Source organism: Tenrec ecaudatus, chromosome 2 (genome assembly GCF_050624435.1).
Source record: "Tenrec ecaudatus isolate mTenEca1 chromosome 2, mTenEca1.hap1, whole genome shotgun sequence".
NCBI lineage: Eukaryota > Metazoa > Chordata > Mammalia > Afrosoricida > Tenrecidae > Tenrec > Tenrec ecaudatus.
Window position 1 is genome coordinate 39,665,874 of NC_134531.1, and position 15,085 is coordinate 39,680,958.

A 15,085-nucleotide genomic window follows, 5' to 3' on the forward strand; every position below is an offset into this window, starting at 1 on the left:
AAAAAACAAGCAGGCAGCCTTCCCACATTCGCCAGCTCTGCCACCTAGTGAGGGCGGGCCACCTCTCCCCACAGCTGCTGGTGATGCCATGTGACCAGTCGCTGCCAACTAACTCCTTTTATGGTGAGAGGCTGGATGCTTCTTGGTTTCAACCACCCAAGGTCCCTCCCTCCGTTGCACTCACCCAAGTCTGACCGGGGCCACAAAGCCCGCGCGCGCCCAAACACACAACCACCCACCTTCCCTCACTCGCCACTCCCCTGCCTGGTGTTGCAATCACTTCCCCCCTCGCCAAGGGAAAAAAAGAGAAAACCTCATTGCCATCTAGTCAATTCTGACCCATAGCGACCCTATACAGGTGCTCCAAGGGAGAGTCTCAAGTAGTTGCCCATCCTTCCCAGAACCTGAAAGGTGCAACCAGCAGGCAGAAGGTACGAGAATTAGCAGAGCTGGGGACTGGTTTCAAGCGCTCGTCCCAGCGGTGCACAGAAGCGGCTGAGCAGATGCTCCGGGAGCGTGCGGGTTTCCCAACAGCCCTGCCGGCGGCATCCGTGCACCTTCAGCTAGAAAGAACGCAGGGCACCCGAAGCTTGGCAGCCCTGGGCCAGGGCCTGGGCGAGAAACGCTGTCAGCCGCCCCCCGGCGGCGCCGCGCGACTCCGCAGCCTGAAGCCCCGCCTCCCGCTCGCCCGAGCCCCGCCCGCTTCCTGCTGGAGCATCAGCCATGGGCTGCGGGCGGCCGAGCAGCGCCACGCCCCTTCCAGCTCAACCAATAGGAGCCCGAGCCGCGCGCCGCCGGTCTCCGCCTCCGCCAGGGAAATTTGAAGCTGGCAAAAAGTTTGTACAGAGGCTGGACCGGCGGAGCGGAGCTCGCAGCTGAGCTGTGGGAGAGGAGGAGGATGATTAGCCCCACGTCAGAGCCCCAGGTTGAGAGGACCCCGAGTCTTCCCCAGGACACCTGCAGCTCCTGCGCCGGCAGCCGGCAGCCCCGGTAGCCGTCCGCGCTGGCGGGCGACTGAAGAGGAGGGCTGTGGACTCGAGGGCAGAGCTCCGCGTCGCCTGCGCGCGCGGCCGCGCACCTGAACGGACACCTGCGGGCAACGCAAAGCTGCGGCTTCAGTTTGCCGGGGGAAACAAGTAAAGCAAGAGATCCCAAAGCGGCCTTCACGGGACCATTGCCCTGCCCAGGTCACTTCTTCAAACGGTTTGAAAGCTGCCCATTCTGAACCCAGTTCCGGAAACGCGGCAGCCGCGGAGGCGAAGGCTTGGCAAGCTCTGGACTGAGCTGGAGGTGGGCTGCGTGGAGGTCGAGGCTCGTCCTGCGCGTCAGGGAGGCGATCCTCACGACCCACGAGGCTGGCCCAGCGGCTGCAGGTGAGATGGGGCAGGGCGCGGGGCAGAGAGCGCGGTGACCCGGCGCTCCCCAGGGCGCTCCGTGGGGCGAGAGCGCGCGCTCCAAGCAGTCTTCCGCCAGGGACTCGTTCCAATGAGCATTGTATTGACTCGGTTGTGTCGCCGCTAACAATAGCGAGCACTTTCCCTTGGGATGAGCTTTGTTCGTCCTGGCAGTGGGGAGAGGCGGTGAAGGGCAGCACCAGCCTATAAATTATCAGCTGGATGGTGGTGCTTTGGGTAGAACGTCTCGGCAGCCGGCGATTTGGGTACCCTCACTTGGGGGAAGCATGGGAGGCGGGGGCGGGGGGGGGTACTGGACTGACTTCAAGCTCCCACCTAGACTTGACTTGTTCCCGCGCCTCGTCCGCGTGCTGCTAGTGGGGAACGGAGGGGACGCCTTCTAAGTGAACGTTTCCACTCACCGTGCCTTTGCCTCCGCTACTCTCCCCTAGACCCAGCCGCGCACCCCTGCCTCGCACCGCCGGCTCCCGCCATGGCCACCCCGGGGGCCAATGCGTCCGCCTCCTTTGCCTCTGACCGCCCGAGCAACCCCGTGACCATCCCGGCGGTGATGTTCATCTTCGGGGTGGTGGGCAACCTGGTGGCCATCGTGGTGCTGTGCAAGTCGCGCAAGGAGCAGAAGGAGACCACCTTCTACACGTTGGTGTGCGGGCTGGCCGTCACCGACCTCCTGGGCACGTTGCTTGTGAGCCCAGTGACCATCGCCACCTACGTGAAGGGCCAGTGGCCCGGGGGTCAGCCGCTGTGTGAGTACAGCACCTTCATCCTGCTCTTCTTCAGCCTGTCGGGCCTCAGCATCATCTGCGCCATGAGCATCGAGCGCTACCTGGCCATCAACCACGCTTACTTCTACAGCCACTACGTGGACAAGCGGCTGGCCGGCCTCACGCTCTTCGCCGTCTATGTCTCCAACGTGCTCTTCTGCGCGCTGCCCAACATGGGCCTGGGCAGCTCGCGGCTGCAGTACCCGGACACCTGGTGCTTCATCGACTGGACCACCAACGTGACGGCGCACGCCGCCTTCTCCTACATGTACGCGGGCTTCAGCTCCTTCCTCATCCTCGCCACGGTGCTCTGCAACCTGCTCGTCTGCGGCGCGCTGCTCCGCATGCACCGCCAGTTCATGCGCCGCACCTCGCTGGGCACCGAACAGCACCACGCGGCGGCCGCCGCCGTGGCGTCGACCACCAGCCGAGGCCACCCGGCCGCCACCTCCCCAGCCCCGCCGCGCCTCCTGGACTTTCGCCGCCGCCGGAGCTTCCGCCGCATCGCGGGCGCCGAGATCCAGATGGTCATCTTGCTTATCGCCACCTCCCTGGTAGTGCTCATCTGCTCCATCCCTCTCGTGGTGAGTGCCGGGCCCGGAGCCTTCTCCCTCCCTTCCCTCCTCCCCACCGAGCCTAGCGGCTGATTTCCTTGGCTGTTGTTTTACCTTGGCTGGACCCGGCTGAACCCAGAGCTAGAGCAGGCCCGACCTCCACGCTGCCCTGCTCCTACCCAGACAGGTGCATTTCCCACCCACCTGGAGTTTCTTTTACCCCCGGATGCTAGGTTTCCTTTTTCCCCCTGCGGGTAGCCCCAACCCCTCGCTAGCTGCCTGACCTTGGCCTGGAGCCAGCCAGCAACATCTTCTCACCGTCCCACGTAGAGGGAAAGGCACAGTTGTGTGACTGGCCTGTCCTCCACACCGAGGATGTGAACCATCAAGCCTAGGCGGCCATCTCTGCCTTGTGCACAGTTCCTTCGGGAGAGTGGGTTGGGGGAGATATGATTTAGTAGAATGTTAGGTGTTTGGATCTGGGAGAGATTTGGGAGGCCTTGAAGTATAAGTATAGAGTGCCATTTTCGAGAAACTGAAGTGGAGACCTAGTTGGATTTATTGTCTAATCAAAACCCCAGAGCTCTTGGTAAACCTTGACCTATCTGACCTCCCTTGGAAACTTAACAAGTGTAAGACTACATCCTGACTCTCCCTTAGAAAACTTCTAATTTGGGCGGTGGTCCAGTGTCCCACCAGTGTTTGGGCCCACTTGGTTCTCATAGAACAACCTCTTCTTTAAAAGTACCTTTGAACAAAAAAACAAACAAAAGAATTCCTTTGGATTAATTTTGCAAATATGATCAGCAATATTCATAACCTGCCTAGTTATCTACACTGCCTGTGACTTAAACAGAATGTACTAGAAGCAGGCAAGCAGATAAACGTTAATGTTTTTGTCTAGAAAAGCAATCAGTTCTGTCTTTTCCATCTCTCAAAACTCAGCATTTCTCGAAATTCAAAACTACCAACTCAGAAAGAGCTGGCTACCTCTCTGATAAAAAGTGACTGAAAAATGGAAAGAACTTAGAAGTGGCTGGGAGCCAGCGTGCAGTAGCTTCTTGCCAATTTGTTTTAAACAGAAGTACATACAATTGGCCAGAGAAGCCTTTAAACCATTCCAGGACCCGGTGTGATTCACAGCGTTAAATGTATTTTCCTGTCTGTAATAGCACCTCAGAATAAAGCGAGAATGTGAAAAAAATGGTCCAGCTCCTGCAGGCGGGGCCCCAGTTCAGTGGCCTCTGTCTTAGGTTTGACAGAGCAGTAACTCTCAAAGTGAGTGCCTGCTACTTACAGAACCTTCCTGTAAGGTTAAAGGGACCTGCACGTACATTTTAATTGGTTAGGTTGGAGGTAAGCACATGTAGGTACTGCTCACAGCACAGGTATACACGAGGCTTTTCTCCCAGCTTCTAGAGAGGCACAAACAGCTCATTCATCCTGAGGTCAACCTGGCCCTGAGCTATTTATCACCAGACTTTTGAAATTACTTGAGAAGCTGCAGGTAAGAATCATAAGAGCTTTGTTTGTCGTTTCCAACTCGCCCACATTTAAATAAGGAAAAAATACTACCCACTCGGTATATAATCAAATCTGTACAGTAGATGTGAAGTAGGTTCGCCGTGAAAACAGATACCAGTTAAGACGTTATGGGGCTGGTGAAGCATTTGCATGCCGCTATAAAAAGTGAGTGCCCATATAAGTAGCAGCAGCTCCAGTTTCTAACCTTTAGTTTGGGTTATTCATAATCCAATTTTCCAATTAATTTCCCTGTAAACTAGTGCTGCGGGAGGGCCTTTCTATACTTCCCACCCACCCATAATGCAGCATTGCTCAAAGACCCCTTTACTCCGTAACCATTGTTTTCCTTAGCTTAGCTTATAATGCTTTGGGCTTTCCTGTCTTGCCTCTCATATTCACATTGTGACATGAGATGAAAGCTTCTGAAGTATCTGACATTGAAAGCAGCTGGACCTACTTTCGGTTCCAAGGAAGGAATAAAATGTCTAGTTGAACGTTATCAAATCATAGGCTGCTAATCTGATCTGAGGAAACTCAAATCCTCCAACTTCTTTGGAGAGTCTAAGAATGCAAGTCGGGTTTCCTTGGAGGTTCAGAAAGCTTGACAAATAGGGGAAATGAGCAGCTCCTGAAAAATTGGGGGTACCAGGGACTAGGGGAGGCCAGTGGAATGCAGTGACCCTTGTAGGATGATTGCTTTTAAATCTAATATAAAAAGTGAACTTTGTTATCCAGGATATATATGTGTGTGCATATATACACACACATATATATATCATAAGTAGAAATTAAGCTAGGTATGGAAAGTTGAGAAAAGGTGGGAACTACGGGTGGAATAAGGAACGGTGCCGTGCCTGCAAAACTCTCTGAAGAGGGTCACAATCAGTAAGGAGAGAAGTATACGTAGAATCTTCCATGAGCGTGGCGAGAATTAGCAGGGGAGCAGTTCTTCACTGAATGTGGTCCATTCTTCTCTTTCGAGCCAGGCTATCATGCTTTTTAAAGACAAGGAAGGCGGAAGCAACCTTAAGAGTTCACACGTCACAAAAAGGGAACACACGCTTTGGGAAGATGTAAGCAAGACATCGTCAATCAGCCAAGTAGCTAGATCTGCCTGACTGACTAATTTTGTAATTACCACAGTTGAGGATAAACATGCTAATCAAATATTCTGCCTCAGGACCAACAGTGACAGGGTAGGATTTACAAAGGCATGATCTCTCTCTCTCTCTCTCTCTCTCTCTCTCTCTCCCTCTCTTTCTCTCTTTTACACACATACATGCACACACTCACACCAGCATAGGTTGTATTTGTTGGTTTCTTTTCTTTCTCCTGACTCTCAAATAGCAAGAATTCAACTCTGTCAGGGATGGAATGACCGATAGGATCAATCTTGTGCCTTATTTGAATAAAATGCATGCCCCTAGGAAAACAGTTTCCTGTGACTGGATATTTGGTGCTTTTTATAAACTAGCTGTCTCTGTAAAGTCTTCACCGGCATGGGTATGCCAAGGTTTACAAAAGCAGATGGAAACTTGGTAAACGGATGCACTTTTGTTTACTGAAGCCGGACTGGATGCAGTCATAGAGCACAAGTGGTTGTACTTCAGATGAGTGGAAATAGCCTTAATAGACACAAGATTAATGCCAAAAATTCAAGTATTATGACAGCAAAATCTGAAGGTTTTTTAGTATATTTTAATAAAATTGACTAAATTTAAAAATAGCAATTTTTCTTCATGGTATGAAATTGCAGAACTATGAAGATTACAGAGGAACACAAAAAAGTAAGACATTTCCTTATCCAACATTCCATCTGAGTACCAAAAAAGTCCTAGAAGAAAATGTTTCTGCCCACTCCCCACACCTCACGTTCCTCAGCTAGTGGATGAAGAATCTAAATCATCCCACAATGTACTGGGTGAGTCATAGTCTGATTCTCTCCTCACTGTGCTTTGCTGGCCTGTCAAGCCTGGGTCTCAGTGAACTAACATGATTTCTTTCTCCAAAGCAGAAGCGGTTCTCTTATTAGCATGCTAGAAGTGATAGTTAAGAAGAGAAATACTTTAGAAATAAATGTCTATGTAGGCAGTGACCCTATCCTAAATGACCATCAATCTGTGACCAAGAAGGACCAACTTGATCTTTTACATTTCCACCTAGTCAAGTACTCTTTCCACTAACTTTTACTTAAAGGTGTGTGTGTGTGTGTGTGTGTGTGTGTGTGTGTGTGTGTAAAGTGTTAAGAACTTCTAGTAACAGCTGTGTCAATGTTGGACTCTTCACACGGCAGTTGGGTAACTGAGCCCAGGCATTAATGCCTTTTATGTGCTTAGAACACAATGAGTAGCCTGCATGCACAGGATCATGTCATTTAGTGGAAAGCTTTATAATGTTGACAGTTAATTACTAAATCTGTCATATCAGGATTCTACATTCTCCTTCAAGTAGACAATCTGCCAACAGGTTTTTCTGAAGCAGGCATTGTACGGTTGTGATACCATGGCATTAGCCACACCCCGAGTTACCTCTATGCTGTGGTTTGCCAATTATTGATCTCTTTCTTCCCTGAAGGCCAAGTTTCCACAAAGAGGTTACAGAAAAAGCAACAGTCAACATGCATATTAGATGCAAGACACTGCACAAAGTCTTTAACCATTCAAACATAAATGCTAAGAAGCAACACCAGGATTTGAGCAGAGGTCACTATGATTCTGAAGTTGGGGATTTTACCCCTACAAGATACATCAGTGGCCATCAAGTTGACTCCCAGCCATGCCAACTCTGGGTGTCAGAATCAAACTGTGCTTCGTAGGGTTTCCAATGGCTGATTTTTTCAGTTACAGCACCAGGTTTTATTTCCCAAGATGCCTCTGGGTAGACGCAAACATTTTCGGAGCAGCTGAGCACCTGACCCATAAGACCTATTCAGGAACAAGACTAAGCCTCCCTTAAAGCTTTGTCGTCATCGTCACTTCTTATTTGGAATCTATCGCTTTTTTCCAAGTTATGTTCAGTGCTATTCCCTTGATGTTCCTGCACTCTAATCTCTAATCATTCTCAGGGAATTTAGAACACTGTCATAAACACCAGTGTTCGTGACACGCCACGTGCACAAATGTGTAGCTACGAAGAAATAGACCGTAGTTTTTAAAATGGGGAGAGTATGTATGCTTTCTGTTGTTGGTGTTCAGAGAATTCTTTTAAGGTATTTCCCCCCTGACTCAGAGGTTCTATTTTAAACACAGCACACTCTCCCAACACTAAGAACTAACTGAATATGTTTATTCTGAGGAGCACAGAGCGCCTACTGGCCAGGAATTTCCCCAAATCACTTTCACCTCCCCACGTGACACTTCAAGTGGGGCTTTGGATATTTCCAGCTTACTCTGGTTATCCCCCTGTGGAGACAGTCTGTCAAGTTGCCTTCAAAGTAAAGCAGAGGTTGATGCCTTTTTGTCAAATACTATGAAGCTGATGGAGTTCCCCTTCAGCTTTTTGCCTTCTCTCTCTCTCTCTCTCTCTCTCTCTCTCTCTCTCTCTCTCTCTCTCTCTCTCTCTCTCTCTCTCTCTCTCTCTTTCTCTCTCTCTCCCTCCCTCCCTTTATTTGAAGTCTCTGTGGAGAATGTATTCTAAAGTCTAAAGCAAGGGCATTTGACCACCTCTTGAGAATGCATTTCACTCGGTTTTGACTTCTGGTCACCCCTCTGAAGCCTTTTACTGCCCTGTGAGTTTCCCTTTACTGACAATCGCATTAAACGGCCAGGTTCAGTGGCTTTTACTGATTGTAAGCGTCCCCTCCCCGCACCCCAAGGGACTCTCAGAGCATTCTTTAATACAGCTTCCTCTCCAGCTCGGCTACAGTACTCGAAATAAATTTCTGCGGTGGATAAAGTGAGGCAAGGCGATGAGTCTTTCCTGGTGGCTCATTACCTCTTGACTGAAGAGCCTCCTTCACTGTTAGGCTTTCTTAATTGTTCTTTTCCTCTTCTTTTCTCTTTTGGAAAACCCCGCTGAGTTTCCTAAAGGGTCACCGAAATTTTGTAATAATTTACTAACTCCTAAGACATTTCTCAAAAACGGCAAATCTCATTCTTTTTGTACCCATTTTAGTTTCAAAAAAAAATGCGTTCAGCTATGACTTTCAGTAATAACGATCTTTTCTGTGAGGAGAAACAGCCAGGAACTAAACAATTGCGTGTTAAAGTCTCAGAAATGCACAGTTCGGAAGGAACCAAGATTCTGCCCAGAAAAAGTGTTATTAGAGGTGACTGGGCCAAGTGCTGCTGGGGGCGGGGCCCGGCTGCAGAACCAAAACTTCCAAGTGGAGCAACACTGCCACCTACAGGCCCGAAGTCTCCAGTCGACCCTGACCGAAAAGGAGCCTGGTGGCGCTGTGGACTAGGTGCTGGGCTGCTAACCTCAAGTTAGGGGATTCGAACCGATCAGATGCTCTGGGAGAGAAAGATGGGGCTATCTGCCCCATAACGAACATTCTATTACGGTCAGTACGAGTCAGAGCGACGCTGGCAATGGGTATGGATTTTGATAGAGACTACACACAGGGCCTGGTACCAACAGATTTTTAGTTCATCATTTCATTTACCCTTAGGAGCATACATAGTATGTGATATGAATAAGATACTTTCTTCATACTTTTAATCATTAATTCCAATGTCAGGAGATAATTATTTAACAAAAAGTCACCCTGGTGGAACAAAACAAAGGATGTGAATCTGGAGGCCTGGGATAGATAAGATAGGTAGGTAGGTAGATGATTAGAGATGATAGATGATAGATAGATAGATAGATAGATAGATAGATAGATAGATAGATAGATAGATAGATAGATAGATAGATAGATAAATTGCTTCTGGGTCTCTAACACCTTGTCTGATAAAAAAGAAAAAGGCTTGTAGATGTGAGGTAGTTTGGTGCATCTGCATAGCTGAGAGTCTCAATAAAGACAATTTCTTAACCAGTTTTTATAAAAATAAAAAAGTTAATCATGATTTGTCTTGGTATCATCATCTATCCCAGGGTATTTTCTAAAAGTAAATTTAATCGAAGACATACTGCATGTATATGTTTGTGTATTTATGCTATTTATTCTACTTCATTCTTTAGTCACCTTCCAGGAATCAAAGTATTAATTTCACCTTAATTATAACCATTTAATCATTTTATTCTTCAACAAACTTTATAGGACCATACTCTTTTATCCAAAACATTTAGTGTTTCAGAACTCAGAATTTCTTGGATTTTAGAAGTCATTTAGTAAGGTCATATGGAATGGGTAATATCCCCACCAGGACTGAAACTGGTACAAAACAAGAATATTCACAACAGTGTGATAGCCTATAAATAACTTCAGTATGTTCGGTTCAGGTGTTGTTGCCAAAATAAATTTAGATCAGGTTTTGTAATTATATGCGTTCCCTAAACAGAGCAAAATGAATAAACAGCAAAAAATGAACAACAGAAATTTGTCAATTAAGGATTATGGACCAATAGCTGGTTACAGTCTAAATTTCAGTTGAAGAAGAAATAAAAATACAGATACACCTCTTTGATCCAGTATCACCCAGGAAGAGCTTTCAATAAATTGAATTTTCCAGGTTCATCACATCTTGCTTTAAACATTTTAAGTTTCCTTTTATCCAAATTGTAATCTTTCCAAAATATCTGTTAAACATCCCTCACTTTTCAAAGAGAAAAAAAATGAAGTAAAATTTAACCTATTTCTTGGTTATCTATCTACACCAATTAAATGGCTCCAGCTATTCTTTTTTTTAATCATTTTATTGGGGGCTCATACAACTCTTATCACAATCCATACATACATCAATTGTGTAAAGCACATTAGTACATTCATTGCCCTCATCATTCTCAAAACATTTGCTCTCCACCTAAACCCCTGGCATCAGCTCCTCATTTTTCCCCTCCCTCCCTACTCCCCCCTCCCTCATGAACCATGGATAATTTATAAATTATTACTTTGTCATATCTTGCCCTGTCTGAGGTCTTCCTTCACCCACTTTTCTGTTGTCCATCCCCCAGGGAGGAGGTTATATGTAGATCACTGTAATCGGTTCCCTCTTTCCACCCCACCCTCCCTCGACCCTCCCAGTATCACCACTGGTCCTGAAAGGATCATCTGCCCTGGATTCCCTGTGTTTCCAGTGACTCCAGCGATTCTGTTAGGAGTTCTTCTTTCTCCAGTTTATGGTCCTTAAGTATCCTCTTCCTAAGCTATAATAATAAAGGGCAATGGAGTTTTCATATAAATGATCCCATTGGAATTAAAAGACCTTTTTAAATTGTTGTGGTTTTTTTTAATACTGCTTTAAGAACGAATTTAAGAATGTTCGTCTAACAGGTGCTTGGGCTTCCTGGTTCCGTGCGTGTCCTGGGATAGGGATCGAATGACGGGCTTCCTCCGGTTTACTCAAATCCATGCTTTTCATTGGCGTTGCCAGATGTTGGCATTTCATTCCATTCTCCCGTGACTTTGCACATGGTTTTACATATAGCTGAAAGGGTATGTCCTCGCTTTTAGCAAACTACAAGTCTTTCCTCAAAGCTCATTGCAAGCTTTTTCCTCTGGGAAGCGTCTGTGGTGTCCCCCGCCCCAGGTCTGGGTTAGCCATGTCTGTCTGTTCATAGCACTCCCGCTCATTCAATTACGCTGCAGTGGCAGGTGTGTTACTTTTGAGATGGAATAGTAGGTGATGCATTGGGCTGTTAACAACCACAAGGTCACCAGTTTGAAACTACCAGCTGCTCCACAGGAGAAAGATGAGGCTTTCTGGTGCAGTAAAGATTGACAGTCTTGAAACTCAAAGGGGCTGTTCTACTCTGGTCTGTCCGAAGAGATTCATTGACAGTGAACTTGGTAGTTTTAATGTTCCTTTTGAGGACCACTGATGGCATAGTGGGTTATAAGTTGGGCTGTTAACCACAAGGTCTGCAGTTCAAACCCACTAGTTGATCCCCAGAAGAAAGATGAGTCTTTATATTCCCATAAAGATTTTCAGTCTCAGAAATCCAAACGGGCAGTCTTACACTCTCTCAGTCAGAATCAACTTGATTGCAATGAATTTGGATTGGGGGGGGGGGGGAATGTTACTTTGTGTCCTGAGAAGCTAGTACAATGGCTATCCCACATTAAGTACTTACCACTAAGACATGAAATGCACAAAAATGAATTCAGAGCAAATTTTGTAACTGCCAAAAATAGAAATAAAATAGCAAACAGCGTTCTAGAGTCTTTTTGGTATCTTCCTTTTTACTATAGCTACCTTACCTGCTCTTGACCCTAACAGCTCACAGAGTGCAAGTTGTTGTCAGCCCTCCTGTCTGTGTCTGTTTGTAGTTCACCTGGTAGACAGTGCCTCGAAGAAGCAGAGGTGGGCTGATTCTGACTGCAGTCGCAGGTGAATTCCCTGAGGGGCACGTGAGCCTCAGTCTTAGGAGAGGTGCCAAACTGTAGTTTGCATGCGCCAGGAGTCACCAAAGGTGCGCAGCTCTTTGTCCTAGAAATAATCTCAGGGTAGTTGGAGGAAGGACTGGAGAGGAGAGAGACTGGTCGCTGGAGGGCTGCTTTGGTACTGATGCCTAGGTTCCTTCCAGGGGACAAGGTCGGTGAAAAGAAACGGATTGGAGAGGGTGTCTTATTAGAGGCATGGCAGACTACTATTGTAACTGGGAAACAGACCCTTGCCCTGTACGGAAAATTACAACTAATCCTGATTATTTGGGACGGTGTATTTAGACAGTGATGTAAACGTTTTCAGTAGATTCTTTCTGTTATTTTTAAAAGGCCTAGCTGGGATGTTCTGTGTTGGTAAGCTGGGGATGTGCCGCGTGGGTTTCATTTAGAATATACTCAACAGCAGCTGGAATACGGCTGTGAGGGTGCGGCCGTCTTGGATCTCGGGAAGATACGAGGGGGCTTCAAGAAAAATCGTGGGGAAATGGAATTAAAATATAAACTTTCGGAAGCCCCTTCATATACCAAAGACGGTTAAAGTTGCACGGTTGGGCGCCGATGAGTCGGCCCCGCCTCGGGGCAGCCGCGTGGGGCAGGGTAGAACTGCCCGCAGAGCTGCCTGGGCTGTAGTGTTCAGGGGGCACATCGCCAGGTCTTCTCTGCCTCAGGCTCATGGTGGGCTGACCTCTCTGTTAACCGCGAGCACTTTTTTAGTCTTAGCCACCGTCAACTGGGCTCAAAGCCTGTTTTTCCCGAGGTGATTGCGCAGGCTGCCCTTTTCCTGGGCACTGGGTACCAGAAGAGGGCATCCACTGAGCGCTGCATAGACATGCCTTTGGAGTGTGTGGCCAGTCGTTAAACGTCTCCGTGTGGACCTCTCATCCATACAGGTGCGAGTGTTCGTCAATCAGCTGTATCAGCAGCGCTTGGAGGAAATCAGCAAGAACCCCGATTTGCAGGCCATCCGCATTGCTTCTGTGAACCCCATCCTGGACCCCTGGATATACATCCTCCTGCGGAAGACAGTGCTGAGGAAAGTGGTGGAGAAGATCAAGTGCCTCTTCTGCCGCATTGGGGGCGGCCACCGAGACCGCTCCAGCCAGCCCTGCTCCGAAAGCCGCCGGGCCTCGTCTGCCCTGTCGGGCCACTCGCGCTCCTTCGTCTCCTGGGAGCTGAGGGAGATCAGCAGCACATCGCAGACCCTCCTTTACCTCCCAGAACTAAGCGACAACGGCCTTGCAGGCAGGAATCTGCTGCCAGGCGTGCCTGCCATGGGCATGGGCATGGCCCCCACAGACAGCACCTCCCTGAGGACTTTTCGAATGTCAGAGACCTCAGACTCCTCCCAGGGGCAGGACTCGGAGAGTGTCTTGCTGGTGGATGAGGTTGGTGGGAGCAGCGGAGCTGAGGCTGCCCCAAAGGCGAGCTCCCTGAAAGTCTCGTTTCCCAAGGAAACACTGAACTTCTCAGAAAAGTGTATATAGTGGGTAAGAAAGGGGAAAAAACTCAGCACTGCTTCTGAACCTTATTAGATCCCGTGCAATAGACATAGACCTACGCATTGCTCTGTGCTCAGAAGGGCTGTTTTCATCCTATGAGCCGCACAAGCCAACAGCCTGGCTTTTGAGCACTTTCCGAACTAAGAATTCCATTCGCATGTGTCCCAAGGACTGAAGCACAATGCGTGCCGGCCCTCCACGCCAGTCAACCCTGGGAAGATCTGCCCTGTGTTTCCACTAGATGGGAGGACGGAAGGCAGAAAGGTTGCTTTTTCCATGGCATCCGGAGTTCGCTGTGTGCACACAGCACAGGACCAGGTATTTCTCATTCCGTCCAGTCGGTTCCCACTGCAGGACAGGGGCGAGCTGCCCCTGTGGTTTTCCAAGACTAACTCATTACAGGAGTGGAGAGCCTCATCTTTCTCCGGAAGAGCAGCTGGTGGTTTCCAGCTGCGGGCTCTGTGGTTAGCAGCCCTGGGCGGCACCACTAGGGCCACCCGCCCGCAGGGCGCCTGGGGCCAGGCATTAGAAAGGGCTCTATTCCAACAACAAACTATGAGGCCTACCTTTGGGATGATTTAAATGTCTCACTCAAGCATGAAAATGTGAATTTGTATTGTTGTAAATATGACTTAAAGTATTTAAAGTATTTTCTTCTCCATGAGAAGGTTTATTGTTAATACAAGGTATAATAAAATATGGTTACCCCGTTCCTCTCAGTATAACCAGCTGAAGTTGAAGATCTTAGATATTTTTGTCTTAAGCAAGTTCAGGCCAAAGTGTTGAAAATTCAGTGAGATTACTATCTATAAAAGAGATATGCATTTCTAAGAAAGTTCTAAAAAATAAAAAATATATATATACTATTTAAAACGTGAATATATAGAAGTCCAAACTATTAAGCTTCTTTCCAAACATGAATATAGAGACCAAACTATTAAACTTCTCACTATGTAATACATATAGTGAGAAATGTTTAGTGAGGCTACATTTATTTATCCAGAAAACTGTGATTTCAGGTGAGCCTAGCAAACTTCCTGGTCAATATTTTCAAGTTTTGTCTCACTAACTGATACTTTTTAAAAATGTACATAAATCTGTAGGAAATAGCCAATAATTGAAATGTGTCATATAAAAGTAAAAAGTCTAAGCTGCTTGTCCCTCCACCACCTCCCCAAAAAGTGTGTATAGTTTTACTTTTCTAGGGAATTGCATAGAAATACACTTCACATTTTACGCAGAGGGCAAGCTGTGCCCTCATGAGCTTTATTTTGAAGTGTGGAGTGCATGGTCTTTCACAGGCACCCTAATTGTTTATCAACATACAGGGTGCAGAGCTTGGTCCCCCGCTCAGTTTGTGTGATCCCCAGTCATAGTGTACACATATCTGAAGGACCTTTGTTAAAGAAATGTTAAGCATGTTTTGTTGCTTAAAGTGTTTTTGTGAATTTCTTGATTGGTTGTAATGAAATTCTGAGCCTGATATTGATATTGTTTCAAGAAGCTGAACCAAACTGAAATAATTTTGGAGATTTCGGTAAATAAATACACTCAATCTGAGTTCTATATCTTCACTTTTGGAAAACTTGTGTGGTTTGTGTTTGCTCTGGGTCATTCATTTCTGTATCCCATTAGACTTGATTTTTTTTTTTTAAGTTTTCAGAGAAAAGTTATAAGAACACTCAGAGCTCTTGCTCCACTTGGTGCAGAATGGCATTTAGAAACCAAGCTCTGTGTGCTGGAAGTACCCCTTAATTTTATAATGCTGTGCCCAGAATCTGCAGTTGGTAACATTTTATCACATTCCTTCCTTCCTTTCTTGGGCAGTGGTTCTCAA

The 15,085-nt window shown here is 47.3% G+C and overlaps 1 protein-coding gene across 1 annotated transcript; it reads left to right on the forward strand.

Annotated features, from left to right (window-relative positions):
- The first annotated feature begins 842 nt into the window (after nucleotides 1-842).
- PTGER4 (prostaglandin E receptor 4) lies at nucleotides 843-14,808 on the forward strand. Its single transcript, XM_075540967.1, has 3 exons — nucleotides 843-1,373; nucleotides 1,847-2,763; nucleotides 12,640-14,808. The coding sequence occupies exons 2-3, from the start codon at nucleotides 1,888-1,890 to the stop codon at nucleotides 13,231-13,233; spliced, it is 1,470 nt and encodes a 489-aa protein (XP_075397082.1). The 5' UTR covers nucleotides 843-1,373; nucleotides 1,847-1,887; the 3' UTR covers nucleotides 13,234-14,808.
- Nucleotides 14,809-15,085: the final 277 nt, after the last annotated feature.

What these genes read in the sequence shown, in the direction of transcription:
- PTGER4 (XM_075540967.1), top strand. Translation starts at nt 1,888, where the DNA reads ATGGCCACCCCGGGGGCCAATGCGTCCGCCTCCTTTGCCTCTGACCGC. An exon ending in TCTGCTCCATCCCTCTCGTG is followed by an intron (nt 2,764 to 12,639) that starts GTGAGTGCCGGG and finishes TCATCCATACAG; the next exon opens with GTGCGAGTGTTCGTCAATCA.